Below are 25,633 nucleotides of genomic sequence, written 5' to 3'. Positions count from 1 at the left end.
TGTGCTGCCTCTGCTTCTGCAGCATACCTTATACAAGCATGTGAATGTGTGTGCGTACTTGTATATGTGTGCAAGGTAGCCGGTCCAGGGGACGCAGCCTACTGCTAATCCCAACTGAATACCGAACGTCCCTCTCGCCATGGCCACGATATCTAGTTTGTACGTCCTGGCGACTTGTGCTCACGCGACACCGCGCCACTTTGCGGGGTTTCTCTGCTAGCAACAGCAGTCCTACTACGACGTACTAGTAGTAACGGCAGCAGTCCTTGATATGCAGTTGTTTGATTAACCTGCAGTAGTTGTTACTGTTCGTTGACCCTTTAATCGGCCATGGTTTAGCCTTTTTGCCTTTTCTTTTTGCCTTTGTGTTTGAGATTCCGGTGTGCCTGCTGTTGGTTGCATTCGCCTGGGGCTGCAGACGAGTTACACCGAGCCTTTCTCTATTCGGAAAGAAGAGAGATATAAAAAGAAATCTGTATACGACGATGACTATCCCACCCAACAGGTAGCACGGCATGTCTTAGTCCTGCATATGCAGAGGCATGTAAGGGGAAAGTCTACAAAGTCCAATCCGTATTAGCCTGACAGCCACACAAATCCTATGATCCTTTCCTACCTACCCCGTATTACTTACCAATGGACTACTACTACTAGGTACTACGTACTTGGATGTCATTGGAATTATGACGGCGTGTCACCGGTAGGAGCCATGATGGTACAAAGTGCACCTGGGGTGTAGAATTGTTGATTGAGTATTTGCGCTATAAACAAAAGCCATTCTTCTACACATAAGAGTAAACCGCTCATGGCATCAAAGGCCATTATACATCGGCCGCTACCTCTTTGAACGCCTCCCGGTAGACACTCCAGTAGGTTAATAGAGAAAGAAAGGGAGAGGGGTAGAGAAATAAACAGACAAATAAACACACATACAAAACCGTGTGGTAAAGACACAAGAGCTTGAGGCAACTGAAAGCTGAATAGCAATATCCTTCAACGTCGAAAGGTGGCATGACGCTTCAATCATAGCAGTATATCGCTCTCTATTTTCCTCTCATTGATTGTCCCCTTTGAGTCATGGTATGCCAGGACAGTTCGCGCGGGAGCTTACCACTTCTCCCAACTCTACCGTCGATGAAGGTGCATTCTGAATAAAGTAGATGAGGGGCCCATAACAAGAGTCAAGCGACCAAAATTCCCTCTCGTCCTTTCCGGATCTCTTGGCACGATAATCTGGCTTGCTGGTTGCGGCGGTCGCGCTGGTCGTAATGCTGGAAGCCTTGACCCTTCTTGCAGCTCTGAAATCGCCATCGCGGGCGGCGGTGTTTGTGGAAGTTGAGGTTCGGGATTTTTGGGTTGGCGTAGAGGGCGCAGCGTTTGCCTCTCGGCCTACGACTCGTCAACCGCATTCCTCCATCCGTTAGATCCTCCCCTAGGATGTCTTGCTCGAAGCTCCACACTCCGTGCTTTGCTGGTCCAGCTGTAAATCCTTATTAGTAAAATTGCGGCTCCCAAGTGTTGGTGGTTCTCGAGCGGTACTTACATTTTGATACGGCCATCATCTCCACAAGAAGCCAGCATGCATGGATCCGTGGGATTCCAAACCACTGCATTGCATCGCGGCTGGTGGCCGGGCAGCCTCTCGACGGCGGCCCCAATGTTCTTGTGCCAGATGAGAATGTTTCCATCTTCGCTTCCACTCATAACAAAGCTCTCGCTTGCGCCGCCAAATGCAGCACGGATAAGGAAATCGCCCCCCGTGTGCCCTAGAAACTTCTGAATGGAATTCCTAGTCGTGAGATCGATGAGTTGAGCCTCGCCGTCCTTCTTGTTGACAAGTAAATGCCGAGAGTCCTGGCTGATGCTGACCGACGTTGGCCTGGCCTTGAGTTCTAAATCGTATTCTAGCTCCCGCGTAATGGCATCGTAGACGTGTATGTGTTGAAGGTCATCCACTACCACTAGCAAGCGGCCATCGGGAGATCCACAAAGGTCCTGAACTCTATGCTTTTTGTCCCATTCAATAATCTCATCGTCGTATACGTTGAAGGTACATAGGCCGTGAAATTTATCCAAGGTACCCAATACAAATGATCTACCGTCTGGCGCCCACACACAGCCGCTTACCGGCTCGTCGAACCTTTTGAAATCTTTAATCAAAGTGCTTGTCTATATCTCAGAGGTTAGCAAAAGTCGTAATGACGCACAGTCTATCTGCAGATATAATGGGGTTTCCCTTCTTACATTTGGATCCCACAGCCGAGCGTGCTTATCAAATGAGCACACCATGATCATGGAGTCGTCGGGACTCCAAGAAATATCACAGATACCTTTACCTCTATCATCTGCAGGTTCAATGGTGAGAACACTAACGACGGAGAATGTTTGTGTATCCCATATCTTGACGTGCTCTCGGCTACCACAGGCTGCTAAGCGCGTACCGTCATGAGAAAACCGGACAGACCAAATTTCCCCTCCAAAGTCGCCTAGCTCCAGGGCTACTTCAGAAGGAAAATTCCGTCGGTCACAAAGGTGGTCGGAATACAGTGAAGGAGACGATGCCGCGGTGTGGTAGAGGCATGTATCTATCTGGCTTTGCTTAACGTGCTGAAGAAGCACAGCCAGGCGGTTCTCGGGGAGCATGACCGACGGTGATATGCGTTCTATAAGCGAATGGGTTAGCAAAAAGCAAAAGGACGCAATTACTTGGAAACCATTGGGAAGACTATACTAGATAATTCCGACAGCAGTTTTCTTCGAGACTGCCCATTGGCGCCATCCCAGTTAGCCTTTTGCATAACCTCTTCTGGAGAACTGCACATCAGCAAGCTTGATAGGAGTCGAAGTTTGGCCGGATCTTGGTAGAGGGGAGTCAAGTCCATGCGAAGTATCGTCAAGGCTCGAGATGTTTCTCCACGTTCGAGTAGCTCTAGAAACTTTTGCTGCCGCAGCCAGAATCTCATTATATCCTTGTCTGAGCCGGCTGCGAGAACAAGGCCATTTCCTCCCTCGCCTTCTTCATCTGGCGCTGTTGCACCGTTTAATAGGTCTTCTGCCTCTGCCCAGGAGCCAGCAAGCACGGCCGACCGAAACGCTGCGACGGTGGGATTCTCTAAGCTGTAACCGCTCTCTTGCCCAACACTGTCGGCTGCCGCCTGATAGCCCATGTCTGTTAGAGCCTGAATCAATATCCGCGTGACTTCCTCTCGATTGTGTCCGAAATACGTCTGAGGGTGTGGAGCCGATCGTTTCTCGCCATTCGACGACCCATTCGTCACAACACCCGCCTTACGGTTGCCGTTGGCGGAAATAGAAGAGGCTACATCCCGATGGGCTGTAGACGCGGCGAAAGAGCCGTTTGACTGCGTGGCCCCGGATCCATTAAACGCCCCGGCCATGTCCCCGTCTGATGACATGATTGCGCCGCCGCGCCGCCTTCGTTTGAATTGCCTTCCGGTAGTTGTGCCTGCAGCGGCAGACACAGCGTCCGCAGCAGGAACGGCAATACGGGCCTCGTCTTCTAGCGGAGGTTCTGCAGATGGTCTTCGTCGTCGTCGGCCTATGATCTGCGGGGGAGGCTGATGAGAGATGGAAGGAGATCGGTACGCTGTCGAAGATGCTATGTTCGCAGCAGTAGCCGGCACTCGCGAGGAAGTATTGACGGGCCGGGGGGCAGAGCGAGCGTCGAGTGCCGAAGACGTATCAGAGGAGCTCCGAGAGGCTGGCGGAGTTGGGCCGTCGGAGGCGTCAACCGAGAGGGCACGAGAGTTGGAGAGTTGGTCCACGTCGACCTCTCCGCGGCAGATGGCCGCGGTGTGATGGCAAGAAGCGTGGCAGACGGCTGGCCAAGGGCCACAGGAGACGGGGATTCACGGGAGTCGAGGTTTGGGCCTGGACGGTCCAGATCGTGAAGCTCAGCCAGTGACGGAACAGGGCGGGACTAGCTTGGCCGGAGCGTCTGGGGGGCTCGCCTGTGCAGCAAATACGGAGCCGAAATGCTCGTGCGAGGCCCTGCGGAAGGGAAGATGGCCGAGCAGGCGGAAGCAGCTGTCGTTGCAGTCGTTGCGTGTGCGGGACGAGGAATGTCGTCAGAGGGGTTGCGGTTCAATCTGTGTCGAAGGTCCGTAAGATTAAGGTTCCGCTGGGGATGGCACCTATGATGGGCTCCGGCTGCCCAGTGGCGGCTGCAGTGGCTGCAAGCTGCGCCGTGCCAGTGCGGCTCTAGCGACTCACGAGGTGGTGGCTAGCGCTAGCCGCAGCAGAGGCCAAGTATCTTAGATATTGATGGCAGCAATCTCTAGCTGCCGTGATAACACTTGGGAGGTTAGCATGTACATTACAGCTGAAGGGAGGCCAACAGTCTACGAGCGCTATGCCAGCCACCACCGTCTCATCCTATCCAAGAGATGGCCTATTGAAATCATCAAAATGCCTTGGTATGATGACGAATTACAGTACAGTTTTCCCTCTTCAATATGGAGATTGGGATATAGCATCTGAAGCAAGCATTGTGAATTGTGTCAGTCACATGCTAGGTCGTTTGCACAGCAGTAGGGCACATATACATGTACTAAGGTATGCCCAAACAACTTGGCTAGTCTCATCAGTCTTGCCAATCTCGGTTTATGCACTGGGAAATAAAATCATGATGTCTTCTGTTCAGGTATTTTCTTCTCTCTATTTCTCTGTTTAATTCTATCCTGCTCTCTTTATATCTTAGCGGCGAGGCTAAGTCATAAGTCATAAGACTGTTCTACAAGAATGATGATAATTGAAAGTAATGACAAAAGATGTACCCGCTATTAGTATTCTACCGTCACCGCCATCGTCACTCCTGGACGATGTCTTCACTACCTGCCAGCGCATGTCTTATTCATGGACATTCCACCGTTGAACTGTGTCCAGCTCATCTCCAATTACACACCAACTCTACACACCGTTGCCTAGAAGAACATGAGACTGCCTCAGGCAAAGAACTTTGGAGACGAGATGCACATCTATAAAACCATTCAACAAACACTTTCTCTTCTCTTCTCTTTCTTCTCCTTTTCTTGTCCAATCTCCTTTGAGTTTTATCATACATCGAAAACTCATACTTCATATCCTTTTGTAACTAACACGCGTTACAATGGCGTCCCCAGGCCCAGAACCGGCACCTGAAGTTACCACGCCCAATAACAACAGGGCTCCCCATCAAAAGAAGAAGGATAGGGACCTCTCCGATCCTGATGATGCATCTACCAGCGATGCAGCTTTCAAGAAAGCTGCAGCCGAGAGCCAGCGGCGGAGTGAGCTTATCCTCAGCTATGCGCGCCTTCCCAATGGACAAGAAATTGAACTTCCTCTTGATGACGACTTCATCGGATTTCATGCACTTCCGCGTAAAGGCTACTACATGCGGCTCCTCCAGCTACGGGAGCAGGTAAACAGTCAAGACAAGCGAGCTTTGCCTGAGTCGTTTAAAGCTCCTCCGCCTTGGGTTCCAGATCCGACTGACGACGACGCCAGAGCTCACGCTCACTGGGGCGAGGACGAAGAAAACGAAGAAAATGATTGTAACAGTCATGGTTCTCGCTCCGCTTATAACAGTAGAAGACCTAGGAAGAGGGTGTGCAGGAGACCAAATCGGACCCCAAGAGCGCAGCGATACCACAAGAAGTTCTACCATTTATCTAAAGAGTTTGTTCTCCCAGAAGACGAATCCGAGGAAGAAGAGCTTCCTGAGCACATTATAAGAAAGACGCCACCCACTTTTATGGGCATTCCAAGAGAGATTAGGATGAAGATATATCACCACCTACTTGTCAACAAGAAACCGATTACTGTCCACGGAGAATGGAAACAAGTTCGCAGGAGCAACTCATTGCGTTTGTCTACAGGCATCCTTAGTGTATGCAAGATTGTGCATGAAGAGGCCTGCGTTGTGCTGTACGGAGAAAATGTATTCTTATACCTTCTCCGCGATCCGATCTACTCTCAGCAGGCCATTCTCAGTTTGGCGACACATGATGGCGACATATCCGCCGAAGACGAAGGCGAGAGTGGCTCAGAGTACGAAGACGAGGAAGAGTCCCTGTTCTGCAATGACCACAGAGAGAAATGTATTGACATCGCCAAGTATGCGCATCTATTTCGGAAAATTGTTGTTGAGGCAGAACACAATCGATACTCGAAAGCAACTCGAGAGAGTATGGCCGCAGCAATTAAAGTGTTTGCCAAATCTAGTGATGGCGCGCCCAGAGACGACACTTGCAACATCCGTACGCTGACCATTCGCGTATCGCCTCTTTGGCATGAAGAGGAAGATGAGCCCGGAACAGGACGCTTCACTTTTATTGATTTCTTTGAAGCCCAAGCACCTGTCATCAAGGCCATCAAAACCGTCGACTGCCAAATATTGCACGTCGAGATACTCACTAGGTACATGAGCCGACTCTCTTCTAACTCGGCTATAACCTTGAGCGAAGACGGTTCGGTCCGTTTTACCGTGGACAGACGCTGGGAAAGATATCACAATATGATCCGTCAAGGAAGAGCGCACCAGGGCGTTCTCGACGAAAGGGATAAGGTTATGCAGTATCGGATGTCGCAAATGACCAACAGGACCTCAACAGCCATAGATGAGCTGGCCAAACACGTTGAGGCGCAGTGCAACGAGAGAAATTTCCATCAAGATACGACGATGGGTTTGGCAATCAATTGGCCAAACCTTGACTTTGATGATGTCGATGATGTGACCTACTGAGCTCTTCTTATTTCTTCTTCTGCTATTACAATATTTGCTGTGGGATTTCTCGATACTTGGATTGCATTTCTCTATTTTATTGGACTTGATTATTCTTTGAACAGATCCAGACGACGTGACTATTGTCCATGTCACTTGGGTCCTTGGAGTTTTCTGAAGACGGAGTCGGGATGGTTCAATTTGGTAGATTTGAGGCGACCAAGCAAAGCAAGTACTAAAGTATAACATGAGCTTTCGCTAATGGGAATTTCAAGAAATAGCTCTCTCTTGATCAACAACTTCTGCTGTCATTCTCCATGAATCGAACGTATTATCATATGCAAGTATCATAGTGAATAATCTCTACTTTGCTTCTAATTCTCTTGGTAATGAATGCAGTTGATGTGGCATGTTGAGAGTCACTTGATGATTCTTAAGCGAGACCCCAACTGAGAAGCCCCCATGACGTTGCCTCTCTTGCTTGTCTTGGCCTGCTCGGGCGCATTTTCGTGGATCCATTTAGGCGTCCATCTCCTCCATCAGCTTTCCCGCTTCCAGGCTGCCGTACAAGGTCAACGCTGGTCGGGCTGCGAGAATGCAGCTGCACACAGTATATTTCGGGGCCTTACAGTGGCTCCGAATCTAACCTCCCCTGCTTGGGACCCTGAGAAAAGCGCTGATCCGAGCGGTGTTCATGCAGGATCTACAGCCGTATTGGAGCACATACATGAATCTCCACCAATTGCAGCGGGAGCGAAAAGAAAAGAAGGAAAACTCTGTTGATAGCCGCTAGAAATACCAATGATACCTATTGGGCAAACGCCTTTGGTAAGGTAGCGGCTGCTGGGCACAAAGTTGGTACCTAATAAGTGTCAAAGGCCTCGTTGGGTGCTAATCGCGGACTGGTCCGAAGTGTGATCTAGCATGTATTGTCTGTAGCGGCCGAGCTAGAACATGACACGGCCAAAGGGATTTCCACTTGCAGTACTCCGTACAACGTGCGGAAAATAATTACGTAATTCCTCGCTGCCACGCTGCGAGTCAAGATCGATATAGATACATTGGGTAGTAGACTGGGTAGGGAAAATACTCGAGGCGGCCTCATATCCCAAGATAACTCATTCAAATGCTGCTGAGTCAAGAAACTTGTCTAGTAGGTACCTACGTAGTAGTAGTTGTTTCTATCCCACAAGAGGCACCAATGCTAGGAATTGGACAAAGAGCGTTCATGCGGCCAGTCAGCCTTGTGGGCATTTCAGGCCGCCTGGTGGTGAATGGATGATACCTGATACCACGCGGCCTGTCTTGGAACGCATCTGCAGGGAAGCATCGATTGGCTGGCTCGTGACAGGCCACGGAGCCAATACCCGCGGCCTGGCACACCACATAGACACGACGGTGACTGAATGTCTGCAAGAGTCAAAAAATTTTCTCTGCTAACGGAAGCCATGGCAATCACAGTTCAATGTGGCGCCTCGCGGTTTGTCCACATCATCCAGTGACGTCGACCCCTGCTAGGCCGCCTGCGTTGCAGCGTGTGTGCTGCTGTGGGTACGTACCACTATGTACTGCACTAAGGTGCCTGTATTTGTTGTTCTGGACGCACCAGCCTCACGCACAGGCCCAGACAGGCGCTCGCCCTCCGCGCTGGCGCATCGCCACGTGTGGCTGGACCGCCCTGCCCGCGCCAGGGCACCGGCCCAAAGCCGCCTAGCGCCGTTCCCTTGTTCAGGCTCAGTCCTGCGAGTCCCTCCTAATCTCCATCCAAACCCATAAACTCGCATCTTTGTCCAGCCCTTTGCTTGGTAGCGGCTCTCCGCCATTTCTGCGAATTTCAGGATACCATCTGCTGGAAGCTCCGTCTGGGAGAGTCACGTTCTCGTGTGCAAAACATCGACCCGGCTGCGGCCTCGCTGCGCTCTCACCGTCTCTCCCGCACTTATCAGCAAGGGCACCCCGCCACTTGATCGACCGCTGTGGTCTTCGCGATAACCCCCCTTTCGCAACTCGACCGCAACTCCTGGCTCAAACCCGTCAACTACGCTCCAACAACATACAACCGCCAGCGCGACCATGAGCACGTCCGGCTCTTCGCTTGCCCAGCCGGGAGGCATTACCGATCCCGCCCTGATCCAGTGAGTGTCTACCGCCGAGCTCGTGCTGCAGCTGTGGCCATTGTTACTGACTAGCAACCTTCACCGTTAGGCTCGTCAACAAGCTTCAGGATGTATTCGCAACCGTCGGTGTCAACAACCCTATTGATCTCCCCCAGATTGCTGTCGTCGGCAGTCAGTCTAGCGGCAAGAGTTCTGTGCTAGAGAACATCGTCGGCCGTGACTTGTGAGTACCGCCATGGAGCACCCACTCAGCCCCCTTACTTACCGTGGTTGCTTCTTCTTCTTCTTCTTCTTCTTCTTCTTCTTCCCTTCACTTCTCTTCATACTTTTTTTTTTTTTGCCTCTGGAAGATAATTCTGATACTAATTCTTTACGCTGTAGCCTCCCCCGAGGTACTGGCATTGTCACGCGTCGTCCCCTCGTTCTTCAACTCATCCACCGCCCCGCCCAGACGAACGGCGTCAGCCATGATGAAATCGAAGCCGGCGCCGACAAAGCCGCCAACGTGGACGAATGGGGCGAGTTCCTTCACTTGCCTGGACAGAAGTTCTACGACTTTGGAAAAATCAGAGACGAAATCTCAAGAGAAACAGAGGCCAAAGTCGGACGAAATGCGGGAATCTCTCCGGCCCCCATCAACTTGCGCATCTACTCCCCCAACGTTCTGACCTTGACCTTGGTTGATTTGCCAGGTCTGACAAAGGTTCCCGTTGGCGACCAGCCCCGCGATATTGAGCGCCAAATTCGGGACATGGTTCTCAAGTACATCTCCAAGTCAAATGCCATCATCTTGGCTGTCACGGCCGCCAACATCGATCTGGCCAACTCCGATGGCTTGAAGCTGGCACGTGAGGTCGATCCCGAAGGTCAGCGGACCATTGGTGTTCTCACAAAGGTCGATTTGATGGAAGAGGGCACCGATGTCATTGACATTCTGTCCAACCGTATCATCCCGCTGCGTTTGGGCTACGTTCCTGTGGTTAACCGAGGACAGCGAGACATTGATAACAAGAAGGCCATTGGCGCTGCCCTGGAAGCGGAGAAGAACTTTTTCGAGAACCACAATGCATACCGCAACAAGAGCTCCTATTGCGGTAGCCCCTACCTTGCTCGTAAGCTTAACCTCATCCTGATGATGCATATCAAGCAGACGCTTCCGGATATCAAGGCGCGAATTTCGAGCTCCCTGCAAAAGTACAGCGCTGAGCTGGACAGCTTGGGCCCGTCGATGCTTGGCAACAGCTCGAATATTGTCCTGAACATCATTACCGAGTTCACCAACGAATGGCGCACCGTTCTGGACGGTAACAACACTGAGCTCTCCAGCAGCGAACTGTCTGGCGGTGCCCGTATCAGCTTCGTTTTCCACGAGCTTTACGCCAACGGTGTCAAGGCCCTTGATCCGTTCGACGTTGTCAAGGATCTTGATATCCGAACCTACCTGTACAACTCATCGGGTCCTTCTCCCGCACTCTTTGTCGGCACGACGGCCTTCGAGCTTATTGTCAAGCAGCAGATCAAGCGAATGGAAGACCCCAGTCTGAAGTGTGTATCGCTGGTTTATGACGAATTGGTGCGGATTCTGTCACAGCTGCTCTCCAAACAGCTCTACCGCCGGTATCCTTCTCTGAAGGAGAAGATGCACAGCACCGTTGTTTCTTTCTTCAAGAAGGCCATGGAGCCAACCAACAAGCTCGTCCGAGATCTGGTCTCCATGGAGGCGTGCTACATTAATACAGCTCACCCTGACTTCCTTAACGGCCACCGCGTATGTATTTTCCCTTTCTCTTCTTGTTTGTGTCTTTGTCTTTCTCCCTTTGTTTATAACGGAGATCTAACCTGAGATGCACCTCTAGGCTATGGCCATTGTCAATGAGCGTCACAACCCAAAGCCTGTTCAGGTGGACCCCAAGACCGGCAAGCCACTTACTGGCACTCCTGGCCGAGCTGCCAGCCCAACAGTCCCAGAGACTGACGGAGCCTCAAACGGAGGATTTTTTGGAAGCTTTTTCGCCGCGAAGAACAAGAAGAAGGCCGCCGCGATGGAGCCGCCACCACCAACCCTCAAGGCCTCTGGCACACTCTCAGAACGCGAGGTGATTGAAGTTGAGGTTATCAGTAAGCACATTCCATACAGCTGATGAAGACTTGCATATGCTAACGATGAACAGAACTGCTCATCTCATCCTACTACAACATTGTCAAGCGAACCATGGCTGACATGGTTCCCAAGGCTATCATGTTCAACCTTGTCCAGTATGCCGCCCAAATTAGAACTTGGAACCAATATATGTATATATAAAAGATGCTAACTATTTGACTCCCAGGCTCACAAAAGATGGCATGCAGCGAGAATTGCTGGAAAACATGTACAAGAACGACAGCATCGACGACTTGCTCAAGGAGAGCGACTTCACCATCCGCAGGCGGAAAGAGTGTCAGCAGATGGTTGAATCTCTTGGCAAGGCCAACGAGATTGTCAGCCAAGTGCAGTAGAGAAAAATCTTGCGAGACGCGCCATTTTCTAGATTGTGATTATGTTTAGACGATCGTGTGGACCAGGCGACTTTATGGCTTATGAGATGCAATGACGCACGATGAAACTCGCTCCCCTCCTTCTCCTCCTCCCTCCTCTCCCCTTTTCCTAAACCCCTTCCTCCCCTTTTTCCTTTCTTCTTTTTTCGATACCATCGGCTGTTCCGGAGGCTAAAGTAAATGAGTAATGAGTCCGGAGAGAGAAACGAGAGCGAGAGCTTGGGGGGTTTTATCGGCAAATGTGGGATATCAAAGGTTTTAAACTCGTCGGATAAGCGGAGTATTTGGAGAAGTAGAGCTGCTCTTTTTGGGTGGTCAGATTGGACCGGGGAGGGGCCTACTTTTTTTTGTTTTTGTTGAGCGCGAAGAGGTTTTTTTTAATCTCTTTCTTCTCTTCAATTATTTCCCCCCTCCCCCCCCCCCTTTTTTTTTTAGGCTTACAGCATGACCAGATTAGAATAACAATTTCTTTCTTGATGTGAAGCCATGAATGTGCATGTACATGATTATCTCGCAAGTGTCTTCCTTGTGAGAATGTGTGTGGCTCTATTGAAAATATCGTAAACATTAAGCTATATGATTGAAGCTATCATTCATGTATATATATGTATGTATGTATAATAATAATAATCTCTTGACTATGTCATCATAGCTTGGAATTTCCTCCCTTATCCCTGAGCACAGCAGCTCCCTTCTCCAGCTCGTATTGATCTCCATTCTTCCACCCAACCCATTCCTGCAAAACTTCTTCTGTCCCTTGGCCAAGGGCCAAAGGCTCGGCCACATACCCCTTCCCCTCTGCATCAGCGGGCGAGTACAACGGTGTATCTCTCAGTGTTACCGCCGGCCTCTGGTCGCCTTCCCTATCGGGCTGTGCCTCCAACTCACCGTAGGACAGCACGGGCACGCAGCATGCATCTGTACCGTCGAAAACAGCCTCCCACTGCGAGCGTGTCTTGCTCTTGAATATCTTGGTGAAGGTGTCGTGGAGTTGTGGCCAAGAAGAGGGATCGTGACGCTTGGATTCCCAACCTTGGCCTTCCAGGCCGAGGCCCTTGATGAGAGCTTGGAAGAACTGAGGCTCGAGAGCGCCGACAGACATGTATTCGCCGTCAGATGTCTCGTAGGTATCATACCAGGGACGGCCGCCGTCAAGGACATTTTTGCCTCGCGGTTGGTCACCCAGGGGAGTCTTGAGGTACATGCGAGGGAAGGATGCGAGATGGGAACTGCCGTCTACCATGTTGGCTTCGACGACTTGGCCTTTTCCAGTGGAGAATCGCGATATGATGGCGAGGAGCACGCCTTGGGCAAGTGTGGCGCCTCCGCCCGCAAAGTCGGCGAGAATGTTCCATGGAGCGAGGGGCTTTTCGCCTGATCTTCCAAGCAGAGCGAGTACGCCAGATGCGGCCAGATAATTGATGTCGTGGCCGGCCATGTCGGCGTATTTGCCGTCGCGGCGGAATCCAGTCATGCGGCCGTATATAAGGCGCGGATTGATGGCGAGCAGCTCATCTGGACCTAGACCCAATTTCTCCATCACGCCGGGCCGGAATGGGTCAATGAGGACGTCGACGTGCTTTGCGAGGCGCTTGATGAGTGCTATGCCGCGAGGGTTCTTTAAGTCGACGATGATGGAGGACTTATTGCGGGCGAGCACATCGGGAATTGACATTTCACCTTTAGAGTTGGTCGAGGGAGGCCTATCGACCCTGAGGACTGACGCGCCTGCATCAGCGAGGATAAGGCCTGCATAGGGACCTGGGAGATAATATTAGTTATAAGCAGTGACAATTGGTAGCGAGATGCGTAAATGTGAAAGGTGAAAGACGAAAGGCGGATGGGTAAATGGTGCTTACCAGGGGCAAGACCAGCAAACTCCAAAACTTTAATTCCCTTCAGGGGGGGGGCCGAAACTGTCGCCGCCATTATCGCAGCGGAGATGGATGCTTCTATAAAGTTTTCATAAGCGGGAGATCTTGGACCTGGGATAAATTGTCATATATAATAGGATCTTCGGTTTCGCATCTCATGGCAAACAAGGTAGGTGAGATGAGGAACTTGATCCGACGGACCGAGGTTTAGTGTGTGGGGTAGAAGCCGCTATTGCGCGTGGCAATCCTGATCTGGTGTGCTCCATATTAGAGGATCAGGTAGGTAACATTGTTGTTAGTCATCATCGCACGAGGATGGTTTTGTTACTATTGCTGGTCCTTTTCACAGCATCAATCCTTCGTACGTGAGAGTTGGAGGTAGGTGGTAATATGTAGCGGTAAAGAGTAAGCGTGTCAGCCAGAGAGCTGGTGGCCCCTTGCATGTGACACATTCCACCTATCCTTTAACGTGCGAATTTCTTCATCCAGATTGATTCCCGTGCTGGATGATATCTGAGTGAAGCACGACAACAGCGATTCTTGCTGCGACGGATGCGTCATGTCCCTGGCGATCCACAACAGTCCAGCAATGAGAATAGGGTCCCACTGCTCTGCAAACTCATTACGCGTTGCTGTTCCCGCGATTTGTTGCGCGTGCCAGCTCAGCGATGAGAGATGGCGCTGGCGACTAGATAGTCGCAAAAGTCGGGGTTTGCGCGACAGAAGAAGACGTGATGAGATGTGGTACACAATGTTACATTGCAGAGCAATCGAGCTTGTATAGACAGGTATTGGGAATGATGACTCGTTGTCAGCGTCGATTTGGCCTGCCTCAACGCTGCGGATTTCCAGGATTGGCTGCATTTCGACTGGTCGGTTGTGATACCACTGCTGGCAATTTGACCATAGAGAAGACCATTTTGATGAGAAATACGAGCCTGGGCTTGATGGCAGTGGTTCCTGAGTTGCTGACATGAAGAAGGGTGGTGAGGGAGAAGCAACGCTGCTACCGCTGCTGCCATTGAGAAGTTGGAGACAGCTAGCGAGTTGAAGTAAACAAGCGTTGTAAATAGATTTCGTCGACAATGGGAGAGTGCGGTCTGCTGGATCATGATTCATTGCGAATCCCAAAGTTGTAAGCGGCGGTTGATCTGTCAACAGTGACGCTGCGAGATCTATTCAAATAAGAGTGTGTTTAGCCAAATATCCTAAATTCCAATTTCCTTGTATAGATTGAAGTGGTGGTTTATGGAAGTGCTCACCAAGTCTGGAATGGAACCGCAGTAACGTTTCAAGCGGCTCTCCAAATCCCGAAAAGTTATTGGTATTCCTCGTAGATTCATCCGACTGGAAGAAAGATAACGTTCTCCATTGAGAGGGGCTGAGGTTGAATACTTCTCCCACGGCTATCAGAGCGTGTCCAATCCGTCTCACTCGTGGCTCTTCAAGGGCAAGAGCATTCTCCGTCTCTTGCTGGAGCAGAGTTGAGTCCCCATATGTTGAACTGGACTTGGCTAACTGACTAGAAGCAGCCAGCGAGATAGCAGATGATACGGGTCGTCGTCTCTGCGCGAGGAGCATGATCTCGGTTCCAAAGGCAGATCCTAAATCGCCGGCTTCAATCCAAGGCGCGAGGTTATACTGGAAATGCAGCAGAGCAGCAGTTTCGTTTTTGATAGAAGCAGCATGGGTGGGAGAGAAATAATCCTTCCATTCGGATTGTGGTAAGTGCGAAGCTGCGAAGGGTGAAGCTGTCTTGGACTGAGAGCTTGAGCTGGCCATGAGAGTTTCCACGATATCATCATCCTCAGGTCTAAAAAGAGATGCCGGTTGTTCTTTAGCCTGTAACGGTGGCTCTTCACGCTGAGTAGATGCCTGTGCTTCAGTCGATGGCGCCGAACGCCTGGACGAAGAACCGGTTACAAACTTGCAGAGTCTCTTGTTAGTAAATCTTCATTGCTTGCGGGTCATTGGAGAAGTGATCACTGTATGGAGCAACGGCTCACTCACCCTAACGTTCGAATACGACCGTGTGGACTGGTCTGAAGAGGGGTTACTCGTTCCTTGGGCAGCACCAAGTTTAGGACCCATGATGAAGGTGAGGTCCGGGTAGTTGCATGGAACGTTCCTCTCTTCACAGCTGCCGCATCGCGGCTTGCGTTCATCACCTGCATGCTCAGTCAGCATTTGGTTAAATATTAACCATCAATGGCTCCCGCCAAACAGTGGAAGCCGTTACGCAGATTTGCCCTTTTTCATATATGAAGATGTCAAAAACCAAGGCGTGAGCATGACGTACATTTTCGCCTACGCTTTCGACACGAGAGGCACCCAGTCCGGACCCTCCTCTTAGTGTCTGGGATGTTCCGAATGACAGGCATTGGACTGATTCCGAATATACCGGATCACTCTGCTATGAATGCATGATACATGGGATCCATTCATCTACTTCACCACCAGCAAGGAACAAATCAGGGAGAAACGCAGGACAAAGTGACAAGAGCCTTCAAATCTTAAGCCGTACTATGTAGCATTGGCTAAGTTGAAGTTTGCCGCGCTCCTGTTTCTCGTGTTCCGCGTACAAGAATCAGCAGAAACTGAAATATTCTAGCGCCCCGCTAGTGCGCTGCAGACTTTATGGGGTGCCCCGTTAGTTGTGCATTGGATTATTCCCAGTATAGCGTAGCCTTAGGATCGGCTAGTTTGGAACTATCAAAACAACGGACTTGCAAGCTACTTGTTAAGTAATTATTAGTCGTGGGTATATTTACTGTGCTCCTAAATCTCCTATTTTTGCAACTGGGGTTTTCTTCTCAAAAACAGAACCTTCATCGCGGTATTTGCGTCCAAAATCATCATGGCTAGTAGTACTCCGTTGCATTCATTACTGTAATAACACACCTCCATCCCAACTGCTGTCTCGCTTACAGCTTCTCAATCTGCGTCTCATGGATATCCTTCTTCTCGTATAGAGCTGCTGCGCGAGCTTCAACAAGAGCAACCAGACCAACTTCCTCTTGGGCCTCTCTCAACAGTTGAGCATCTCTCTCGCCGGTACGGCTGTTGAACACCCGGTCCATGTCTTCCAGTGTTGCGTTCTTCGTCTCGGGGAGGAAGAACCAGACAGCAAAGATGCCAACGATAAGGAAGACGGAGAAGAAAATGTAGGTGCCCCAAGCCCAAGCCGAAAGCATGGGGGGCACGAAGAAGGCAATAGCAAAATTGTTCAGCCAGTTGCTCATGGCACCGATAGAGGCACCCTTGGCTCGGATAGAGAGAGGGAAAATCTCGGAGACCAGAGTCCAAGATACGGGTCCCCAAGTTGCGCCGAAACCGGCAATATATATCCAGATGAGAGCTATAAGAAAGCTGGTTAGATTGATATTCCTCCAGGCTATCTATTGGAGATATTGACTTACCAACAGCAACCCAGCCGGCAGCGACGTGATCAGGCCAGTCATTGCGGAACTTGGCAACGATTATACCGACAATAATCATGCTGACAGCCATGACGATGGAGCCGACGATAAGCATGGGCTTTCGTCCGACCTTGTCAATAATCAACTGTAAAATTGTAGAGTCAGTTACCAGCTACAGAAAATTTGTGACAGCCAGTGAAACTTACCATAGCAGGTACGGTGCTAACAATGAAGACGACTCCAGTGACGCCGGTTGCCAGCAGTGCTGTAGTGCCTCCAGTCAAACCCAGGGTGATGAAGATGTTGGTCGCATAGTAAATAACTAGAGAATAGTTAGCTAAAGCACTTTTCGATTCGTAGACAAGGGAAACTTGCTTGCGTCAATTCCACTATAAGAGTTGTTAGCATAATGACATAATGAATATTTTTAGTTTTTGGAGTGGCACTCACCTCCACTGTTGGAAGAACATGATGAAGAAGCCAGTCAACACTCGCTTAATGTTATCCTTGGAGTTGAAGCAGGCGGCATACTGAGCAAATTGCTCAATAAAGGCACTCTTCTTCTTGGCCGCGAGGTTGGGGAAATCCCGTGCAAAGACGCGCTTCTCAAAGACACTTTCGGCCTTGACTTCGAGGAACTCGATCTGGACAAGTTCGTCATCCTCAGGGAGCTTTCGCATCCAAGCCATAGTTTTCTTGGCCTCCTCATCTCGGCCGACCTTGACAAGCCATCTGGGAGAGAAAGGCATGAACCAAATGCCAATGGCCAGAAGGGCTGCTGGTATTCCCTGGATAATGGAAGGGAGTCTCCAAGCAAGGTCGGACTGAGATTCGCCGGTTCCGCCGATAAAGTTGCTGCAGTATCCGACCCAGAAAGAAAGCATGATTCCGAGAATGGTGGCGAACTGGTAGAAAGAGACCAACAGTCCTCGCATCTCCGGAGCCGAAAGCTCAGCGTTATAAAGAGGACCGACACCGCTGAAGAGACCAACACCGAGACCGGTGAAGAACCTGCCAGCATATAGAAGGGAGGACATGCCCTCGTGGGCACCGACGTAGAGGTAGCTACCCAGAATGACCCAGAGACAGGCAATGAACATGGTGTACTTTCGGGAGATGATCTCGCCTAGCACACCGGCGGACAGAGAGCCGACGATACCGCCGAGTTGAAGAACCGATGTCAGCCAGCCCGTGGCTGAAGAGGAGCCGACAACTGCAGGGAAGTTCTCCTTGAAGCGAGTCATGACCAAGGATTGGCCCAAGACACCTTGTTGGTAGCCATACTCGAAACCACCCAATCTGTATGCAAAAAGCACCACCAACTTGTTAGTGAACGTTGCTTGTACCAGCCAACCGGCTGAACCAACGGAGTCTAAGAGGAAAACCAAAAGAAAAAGAAGCACTTACGAAGCAAAAAAAGCAATGAAGAGGACTTTGGGGTTGTGTCGAAGAGACTGCCACATGGTTTTCTGGGCATCATTGACACGTCGTGCTGGCTCCACGGCCAGGCCGCCGTTGGCAGCAACCTCAATATCCGAGGTTCCAGTGGACATTGTGAATTGTGTTTCAGTTGCAACAACGCACAGACGATGTGCCGGGCAAGAGAGGAAGGGATTGTCAAGCTGATGAAGACAGGCGAGGAGTGGTTCGTTTCCCCAGAAGAGTGGGAGAGCCCCAGCATTTAAATGCAACCCTCTCTCTGGGTTGTTACTCCAGATTTTCACCCCATGTTTCCATTATTTAAACTGCTACCTCGTGGTTGACAAAAATCTGGAGCCTCCCCCAGCCATACGAATCATGTCCCGGGTTGTTTGGTGGAGACCCAAGCCCGCTTGACAATTTGGGGGGGGAACTGACATGTTTGCTCTTATTTCCTTGATGGAGGAGCGTCGTCGCGGGCGAAATCTGGGCGAAATCAGAGGGGTCCGTAGGCTCTGCCCCCTGCGTTGGGAATAGCATCACCGCCACAGCGAGTACCGAAAAAGAACCCGATTGGCTGCGCAACGCCCTCGGCTGTTGTCCGCGTATAGCTTCATGCTTTGGACGCCCTCATGTAAGGCGGCTAAAGACGCCGTTTCTCCACCGGCGCGGCCTATCCTGTTGCGGCAGCGTAGCCTACGCACCGCTCTCGCCTCGTCTCTTCGCGCGAACTGCTGGCTTCGTGCCAACGTGCTGACAAGGAGGGGTTGAATGACTCGGGCTGCCATGTGCCGGCGACCGACTAAGACGTCAACATACGAGCATTATCCGCTTCGTATGATTTTTTTCTCCCTGGTTAGTGTTTGGCCGGGGAACCGGGCTAAGCCGCGTTGATGCTGGTCTTCCGTCTCTCGTGGTGGCGTCCGGGTTTCTGCTGCAGATGCGGAGAAGAGATGGCCGCCTGTGCATTGCATCTGGGCCTGGCGGATCGATCACTTGCGCGGTGCCCACTTGAGCGATTGCCCCGAATTTCCCCAAATTTTCTTCACGCGGAGAGCCAGAGTTTTCCTTCAATCCATTGTTTTCAAATTAAAGTGATACGAAGTGGAATTAGCAGTAGTTTTGTTGGCCGTTACTAGGGATTACTATTACGTGGTGCTTCGTGGCGGATCCTTCTTCTCGGCCAAAATCAGACAAAGAAAGTTCGCCGAGACTGCTGCAAGCCAAGTTGATCTTAGCAAAAAAAAAAAAAAAAAAAAAAAGTTTCAACACCAGGGGCCACTCGATATCAGAACAGGTTCTAGCAGGGTAGACTCGGCAAGCAGAAAAGAAAAGAAAAGAAAAAAGAGAGAGGCTATTCTACCCCATGGCTGACGACAATGGACGATCCCAGTGCTAACCAGGTTGACGGGGACGCCTTCATGTCCCCGACCTCACTCTCCCCCTTTGATGAATACGCCGCCAACCCCAGATATATCGAGCTTCAAGAGGAGCTGCGAGGCCTGCTGTTTGCGGGCGTGTCTCTCGACCCAAGTAAGAGCGCAACGCCTGAACCAGCCTCCGATGAGGCGGATGATCATGAACGGGTCTCGGTGCCGTCTTCAAAAAGCCTCGACTTCTCCAGAGTCTCAATACCCAAGATGAGGCTGGTCAAATATCTAAAGAACTGGGTCATCGAATGCTCACCATACTTGGACAAGTTTGACGAGGCACGGCACTTTGGGATCCAGGTGCCCTTGTTAGCTCAGAGCTCGCCAGGCTTGTTCTACGCAGTACTCGCCTTCTCAGCAAGGCAAATGGAGAGAAAGGCTTGTTTGGAAAAGAGCTACGACAGTCTCGAGCTATACCAAGAGAGCATCAGACTGCTGGCACCAGGGCTACAGGCCAAGGACCCCAACATGCTTGTCACGGCATGCATCCTCGCCGTCCTCGAGCTCATGTCCGGCAGCCCCCGCAACTGGAGGCGGCACATCGAAGGCTGCGCATCACTCTTTGCCTTTTACGAAGTCACCGGCTTTTCAGGAGGTCTCCTGCAGGCCGTATTCTGGTGCTACGCCCGTATGGAGCTCTGCGGCGCCATCATATCTGGCGGCGCCGAAAGCACCGTGCTCAGTCTCGACAAATGGGTCCCGGCCGTGCCCGAGGGCATCGGCACCACCAAGTCCCAGGCCGAAGACTTCGTCAAGAGCATCTTCTACCAAAAGGGTCGCGAGACGCCCGACATGCACGCCAATTGGGCCGTCTACCTCTGCGCAAAGGCCTGCGACCTGATGTACCGCCAGGTGAGGCTCGTCGAGCTCGGCGAGCAGGACGAGTCCGACGACAGGCCCCTTGTCGACCGCTGGCACCGGCTCTGGTCCGAGCTGCAATTCTGGCGGGACACGAGGCCAAAGTGCCTGCTGCCCATCATGACGACGGAGCCGAGCGAGAACCAGATCTTCCCCGTGATTCTGTTTGCCCACTGGGCGGCGATTTCGAGCAACCAACTGTACCACGCGGCGTGCATAGTGATGCTGGAGATGAGGCCGCCGGGAGAGGCGCTGCCGAATACGCTCGAGTATTCGGCTATTTGGCACGCACAGAGAGTCTGTGGCATATCGTGGACAAATCCTCACCGCGGCAATCTCATTAATGCAATTCAGCCGCTGTATATCGCAGGCAGACTGTTGACGCACCCGAGAGAACATCTGGAAGTCGCTCGGATATTCAAAATTATCGACAGGACGACGGGATGGGGTGCCATTTGGCGGCTGAAAGACCTGGAAGCAGAATGGGGGTACGAGTCAGGGGAGATCCTGAGCATGATTTGATACCCGGTGTGGGAAGAAGAGCATATGGCAAACGATGTCATTTCGCTCACAAATAAGTAACGAGCACATACGAAGACAGCATGACGCCATGTGAAGCAATTCCTGTATATAATTTAAACGCTACCTATGTATAATGACTCCAAGCCTGGGTAGATACAAACACACATATTACCATCTTATGTAAATTCAATTCAGTCAAAGCATATTTCGCCTTTCATTCTTATTCTGGGGGGAGAGGGACGCGAGCGCAGCCTGGAACGAAAATGTAGTTGCCACAATACACAGATGTTCGCAGCAGAAAGGAGATGAGGCCATCTATGCCCGTTTTGCCAAAAGACTCGAGGCCACCTCTTGCCGAAACCATGGTTCTGGCAGCTTGGGCATGGGTGAGCGATGTGTCAAAGTTGTCTTCAAAGTACTATAATTGGCCAAGGAAGAAGAAGGGAAAATGATTAGCGGTTGCTATGCCTAAAAGGGGCCGACGACATGTTGAAGGAAAAAAAAGACTTACCGCCTCTGAGCTCATTGTCAGGGCCATCGCAACAGTCTCGAGAGTCGGTCGTTTCTCCACTGAAACGGCATGCCTGGTCCACTCTATACAAGCCATCCGATAGCGCTCCACCATGCGGTTACATTTGATTGCCTCGTCTACATCTGTCGTATTCATGGCACGCCGGTGGTATGCGACGTATAGAATGAGAGTGAGCAGACCAGGGTTGCTCATCGCGAAGGGGACGAAGGTTGACCTCATTCGCTTCTCTACAGCGGGGGCCTGGTCGGGAGGGAAACAAACCGCGTAGCCATACTTGAGGACCCATTCCAGATCTGGTGGCGTGATTAGTACGCACAAGGTCAGTATATGTACATTTTGCGTCTGGGGAAAGGTATGTAGTAGGTAGTACAGGCCCCCTATACTTGTGCACGCAACCTCCATAGTATGCGCGTGTCAAGCAGTCAAAGCGCACTCCACTTGCACTCTGCCGCTATGCATGATCTGCAAGATCCGCGCAAGGTGGGATGGAGAAAGGAAGCGGGAGATCCTCGCAGTACTACCTAGTACTACATTTACCTTTTCTGAGATGGGTAAGGCATATCGACTTACAGTAATTGAAGGTTCCATAATCGTCGAGTGACAGGTCCCAGGCGAACTGTCCGTTCCACGCGTCTTTCATCGTGTCGCCAATCATCTGCCTCGGGCCAGGCGAAGCCGCTTTCCGCACCATAGCGCCTCTCTTCGGCGCAATTCTCCGAAACCCCTTCTGTCCCAAAGCGGTATTTGTAGATGAAAGCCAAGCCTGGTGTGGACGTTGTAGGCCATCTGGACTCGCGGAAGTGGAGCTTGGTTCGTCGGTTCGGGCGGCATCGTCCGCAGCCAAATAAGGCAGCGAAGAGGATGCCGAGGAATAAGAAGTGATGCTATTATTTCTCCTGCTACTACTGGGAGTAACGGCTATAAAGGTGCCTGGCCTGATTTGGGCAGCCTTGCGTTGACGGCGGCGGGCGTGGGAGTCCTTGGCTACATGAGATCGGATCTGGCTGATGCGCTTTGCGGTTGTGGACTCGCCGGGATGAGCTGTATTAATAAACTGAAGCTTAAACGCTGGCGTTGTCGGCTTGGCGGAGATGGTTTTGGCGGAGGCGGCAGAGGCGGCGGAAGCAGCGGTTGAGAAGCGATTAGGATGAGAATGCGACGGCATAATAGTCAGAGGCCTGGAGACGATGGTGGGATGAAGAAACAGGTCACCATCATTATAAAGACCATCGTCATCGCCGTTGTTGATGTGCTCGACCATCGCCATGGCTAGATTTGGTACCTATCTTAATAATAGAGAGATGGAAATGACACTCTCGGCCCCAGTGTATAGAGGGTGGATAGAATGGAGGCAGATGGGGCAAGGCTGGTTGTACAAAGTACCGTATCAGGAGAGTGGACTCTGTCCAATTAAAAGAAGAGTATGTTCATATTTGGAGTAACAAATGCCGAGAGCATTGCTCAGGAGACATTCACGGGGGGCAACGAAGAGGAGTTGAAGTTGAGGAATAGCTCGACGTTGGATGATCTGGGGTTGAGCCAATGGCAAGCCGAACTCTAAGATGCAAATTCCTATATGGGAATAGTGGTTATTAAGTGGGGACTGCCGCTCTTGTATAAGATACCTGTAACTTGTATAAACTTGTACATAGGTACTTGTAGACAGCTATTAGTATACGGAGCATCAGTAGGTATTGGGTAATTCTAGAATAACTGTAGCATAGCATCGGATGTCATAATGCAAATTAGATGTAGTGGTGCTATTCACCAACAATCAAGGATAGCACTGCTGTGCAAACTGCTGGTATGAGTGCGCCAAGGCACAAATGCCGGTGCAGGGCCAGGGTGGGCCAAGCATATGTAGGTACGTACCTAATGGCCCCTCAACCCCAGCATTTTATAGTGAAGGGTGCCTTGTGAGGAGCCTGGAGCAGCGTGATACTATGTGCATTATTCTACAGGCAGGTATTGCTCCTACAAGTATAGCTATCATCCTGGCCTTTCATCACAGGACCCGCAGCTTTCTCGAGGACTCGACTTTTACACTACCTAGTATTATTGCTTATGCAATGTGAGTAAAATGGATCATGCAGATACTGGGTACAACACACTAAGAATGATATGATGACAGGTGCAGGTTTGGTATCGATAGCGCTTCATCGATCAACGACGCTTCCATGTATGGAGTGCGCGTATACGATAGCAATTCCAAGGGGGGGAAAAATTGCGACGAGTTTATATCGATTTGCCATCAACATCCACCCAACATCAGCCACCACTAGAGAATCCCTTTCATTGACAAAATCAAAATACTTGAAGCGAAATCCATCCATGACTCAGGGCTTTGACAAAAGCCACTCTCTTCGACGTCAGCTCTCCTCCCGCGCCACAAACTGCTATCCATAACCAGCATAGCCGCGCATCCAAAGCGCTCCTCAGCAGCCTCTCAGCCTTCAGGATCCCGTTCCTTCGCCTTGCCCGGCAACAAGAGCCGGAAACCAAAGCGAAAACGAAACCAGTTGGGCTAGGCGGCATGAGCCGACATTTCCCCGTGAGGCATCCGTGGCGCAGCCGCTAGAGCTACGCAAGTGCCGTTGCCAGGGCCCCAACACATACACGGATCTGCGTGGTGCAACAAGACGCTGTATTTATACTGTCTGTATCACGACGCTTTAATGACGTGATATAATCGCAAAACACTCTCGCGACAATAGAATCAGCGTAACCACGACATAAAAAACCCATTGAAGTGTGAAAAATCCGTCTTTTCTCCATACTAAGCTGACTGATCCATCGCCAGCCATGGAGAAAAGCAGTGGGAGCGGCTCGAGTCACAAACAGGCCAGCACGAGCGATGCCACAGGCAGTGCATTCGCACCAGATCTACCGCAAGAAGTGATTCCCTTTGAGGCATCAGATCCACCAGCATACCAAGAGTCACACTTGGAGCCGTCGGCTTCGGCTTCAACTCCGGCTCCAGCTTCAGCTTCGGCATCGCATTCGCTGTCAGTATCAGCATCGGCGTCGACGCTGCAGGCACCGGCAGCAGGTTCAGCCCTCGTCCCAACCATCACTTCGCCCTTCAATTTCCCCAAATACAGCAAAGATGGCTCCGCGGCGGACGCCAGCCCTCCCGTGTACGACAACATTGGAGCATCCGGCAGCAGTTCAAAAGCTGCTCCACGGCCCATCGCCTTTCCTCAAGTCAGCCCGGATCCGGATGCAGCCTTCCTCCCAGCTTATGCCCCTGTCCTGCTCAGCTATGGCATCACCGAGCAGACTTGGCGCTCGTTTCTGGCCACCATCTCTGCCTTCTTGACGGCCAAAGTATCAGACCGTGCTCTGTCACATGCCACCGATGTCGCTGCGCACATTGGCGAAAACCCCAAGAATCTGGGCAAAAATGTCATCGCCCAAGCCAAGTCCATAGGCAAGAATGTTACGCGGGACGCCAAACGGGGAAACATTATCGGTGCTGCCATGGGCCTCATCGGAGGCTCCATCTCGCTGCCCATATCGACAGCCATGGGCATCGTCGGCACCACTCTGTCGCTCCCCGGGTCGGCCATGAGCGCCGTGACTAGGAAGCCGAGGACCCCCCAAGAGAGAGCGGCTACATACGCGGCCGTTGCCAACGAGGAGTGGCTTCATATGCGCGGCTTGCATGCTCATCTATTTGATTCCGCGGGCTTGGCCCATCTTTTGGGCCAGCCATTGGACAGTTTATTAAGCATGGCGTGGGAGACAAAGGCGATCGAGGCTACGAGACAGATGAGAGCTCTGGAGCCGCTTATTGCTGGGCTTGAGATTGAGGAGGGGGCGCCTTTGCAGTTGAAGACGCAGACGCTGTGGCTGGTGCTAATACCCGGGCAACCGTCCTCTTCGAGCGAAGCGAACGTAAAGAAATGATGGCGTTAAGAGTTTTGAAAAGAGAAGAAAGGGATATATATATACCAATTGTTTGTGTTGTTATCGTAATTAAGCTTGGGTATTGTTTCGTGTTAGTAACACAAGGGTTATTCATATTATACACGACATGAGAGATAATATGACTTTTTAGAACTTGCAAAGTGCAATACGCGTATAAGCATTTCCAGATAGAATAAACGCAATAATCTATCTATTATATATGACAATCTGATGTTTTTAAATCGCATGTCCACATATAGGCATGTGCATAAGCAGAGGCTACCCTAAAGCTCC

The 25,633-nt window shown here is 51.0% G+C and overlaps 10 protein-coding genes across 10 annotated transcripts; 4 read left to right on the top strand and 6 right to left on the bottom strand.

Moving 5' to 3' along the window:
* Window positions 1-728: 728 nt before the first annotated feature.
* On the bottom strand, window positions 729-4,140 carry TrAFT101_008912 (uncharacterized protein). The gene is made up of 4 exons (XM_066128467.1): window positions 2,732-4,140; window positions 2,245-2,663; window positions 1,544-2,169; window positions 729-1,480 (listed from the first exon to the last, which is right to left on the bottom strand). Exons 1-4 carry the CDS (start codon window positions 3,414-3,416, stop codon window positions 1,390-1,392), a joined length of 1,821 nt encoding a protein of 606 aa, XP_065984586.1. The 5' UTR covers window positions 3,417-4,140; the 3' UTR covers window positions 729-1,389.
* A 590-nt stretch (window positions 4,141-4,730) lies between these two features.
* On the top strand, window positions 4,731-6,983 carry TrAFT101_008911 (uncharacterized protein). The gene has a single exon (XM_024899757.2). The coding sequence runs from the start codon at window positions 5,129-5,131 to the stop codon at window positions 6,743-6,745; it is 1,617 nt and encodes a 538-aa protein (XP_024761665.1). The 5' UTR covers window positions 4,731-5,128; the 3' UTR covers window positions 6,746-6,983.
* Window positions 6,984-7,243: 260 nt separating this feature from the next.
* Window positions 7,244-8,547, bottom strand: TrAFT101_008910 (uncharacterized protein; the record flags this gene model as incomplete). Its single annotated transcript, XM_066128466.1, has 3 exons — window positions 7,244-7,283; window positions 7,354-7,427; window positions 8,284-8,547. 3 exons carry the CDS (start codon window positions 8,545-8,547, stop codon window positions 7,244-7,246), a joined length of 378 nt encoding a protein of 125 aa, XP_065984585.1.
* Window positions 8,480-11,889, top strand: VPS1 (vacuolar protein sorting-associated protein 1). Its single transcript, XM_024906509.2, has 6 exons — window positions 8,480-8,859; window positions 8,930-9,064; window positions 9,223-10,609; window positions 10,698-10,959; window positions 11,013-11,097; window positions 11,169-11,889. The coding sequence occupies exons 1-6, from the start codon at window positions 8,798-8,800 to the stop codon at window positions 11,335-11,337; spliced, it is 2,100 nt and encodes a 699-aa protein (XP_024761667.2). The 5' UTR covers window positions 8,480-8,797; the 3' UTR covers window positions 11,338-11,889.
* A 133-nt stretch (window positions 11,890-12,022) lies between these two features.
* Window positions 12,023-13,305, bottom strand: TrAFT101_008908 (uncharacterized protein; the record flags this gene model as incomplete). The annotated part of the gene is made up of 2 exons (XM_024899940.1): window positions 12,023-13,137; window positions 13,236-13,305. 2 exons carry the CDS (start codon window positions 13,303-13,305, stop codon window positions 12,023-12,025), a joined length of 1,185 nt encoding a protein of 394 aa, XP_024761668.1.
* A 359-nt stretch (window positions 13,306-13,664) lies between these two features.
* Window positions 13,665-15,631, bottom strand: TrAFT101_008907 (uncharacterized protein; the record flags this gene model as incomplete). Its single annotated transcript, XM_024903692.2, has 4 exons — window positions 13,665-14,425; window positions 14,513-15,176; window positions 15,261-15,418; window positions 15,550-15,631. The coding sequence occupies 4 exons, from the start codon at window positions 15,629-15,631 to the stop codon at window positions 13,665-13,667; spliced, it is 1,665 nt and encodes a 554-aa protein (XP_024761669.2).
* A 347-nt stretch (window positions 15,632-15,978) lies between these two features.
* TrAFT101_008906 (uncharacterized protein) lies at window positions 15,979-18,643 on the bottom strand. Its single transcript, XM_024901821.2, has 6 exons — window positions 18,077-18,643; window positions 17,120-17,968; window positions 17,045-17,058; window positions 16,876-16,991; window positions 16,670-16,814; window positions 15,979-16,608 (listed from the first exon to the last, which is right to left on the bottom strand). Exons 1-6 carry the CDS (start codon window positions 18,220-18,222, stop codon window positions 16,175-16,177), a joined length of 1,704 nt encoding a protein of 567 aa, XP_024761670.1. The 5' UTR covers window positions 18,223-18,643; the 3' UTR covers window positions 15,979-16,174.
* Window positions 18,644-18,889: 246 nt separating this feature from the next.
* On the top strand, window positions 18,890-21,208 carry TrAFT101_008905 (uncharacterized protein). The gene has a single exon (XM_024907894.2). The coding sequence runs from the start codon at window positions 19,468-19,470 to the stop codon at window positions 20,896-20,898; it is 1,431 nt and encodes a 476-aa protein (XP_024761671.2). The 5' UTR covers window positions 18,890-19,467; the 3' UTR covers window positions 20,899-21,208.
* TrAFT101_008904 (uncharacterized protein) lies at window positions 21,000-22,900 on the bottom strand. Its single transcript, XM_024906513.2, has 3 exons — window positions 22,001-22,900; window positions 21,410-21,723; window positions 21,000-21,316 (listed from the first exon to the last, which is right to left on the bottom strand). The coding sequence occupies exons 1-3, from the start codon at window positions 22,695-22,697 to the stop codon at window positions 21,119-21,121; spliced, it is 1,209 nt and encodes a 402-aa protein (XP_024761672.1). The 5' UTR covers window positions 22,698-22,900; the 3' UTR covers window positions 21,000-21,118.
* Window positions 22,901-23,434: 534 nt separating this feature from the next.
* TrAFT101_008903 (uncharacterized protein) lies at window positions 23,435-25,549 on the top strand. Its single transcript, XM_066128465.1, has 2 exons — window positions 23,435-23,501; window positions 23,562-25,549. The coding sequence occupies exon 2, from the start codon at window positions 24,233-24,235 to the stop codon at window positions 25,337-25,339; it is 1,107 nt and encodes a 368-aa protein (XP_065984584.1). The 5' UTR covers window positions 23,435-23,501; window positions 23,562-24,232; the 3' UTR covers window positions 25,340-25,549.
* Window positions 25,550-25,633: the final 84 nt, after the last annotated feature.

This window comes from Trichoderma asperellum, chromosome 5 (assembly GCF_020647865.1).
Source record: "Trichoderma asperellum chromosome 5, complete sequence".
Classification (NCBI taxonomy): Eukaryota; Fungi; Ascomycota; class Sordariomycetes; order Hypocreales; family Hypocreaceae; genus Trichoderma; species Trichoderma asperellum.
Note: the sequence above shows the minus strand (reverse complement) of the source record. Positions and strands in the feature narration are given on the sequence as shown.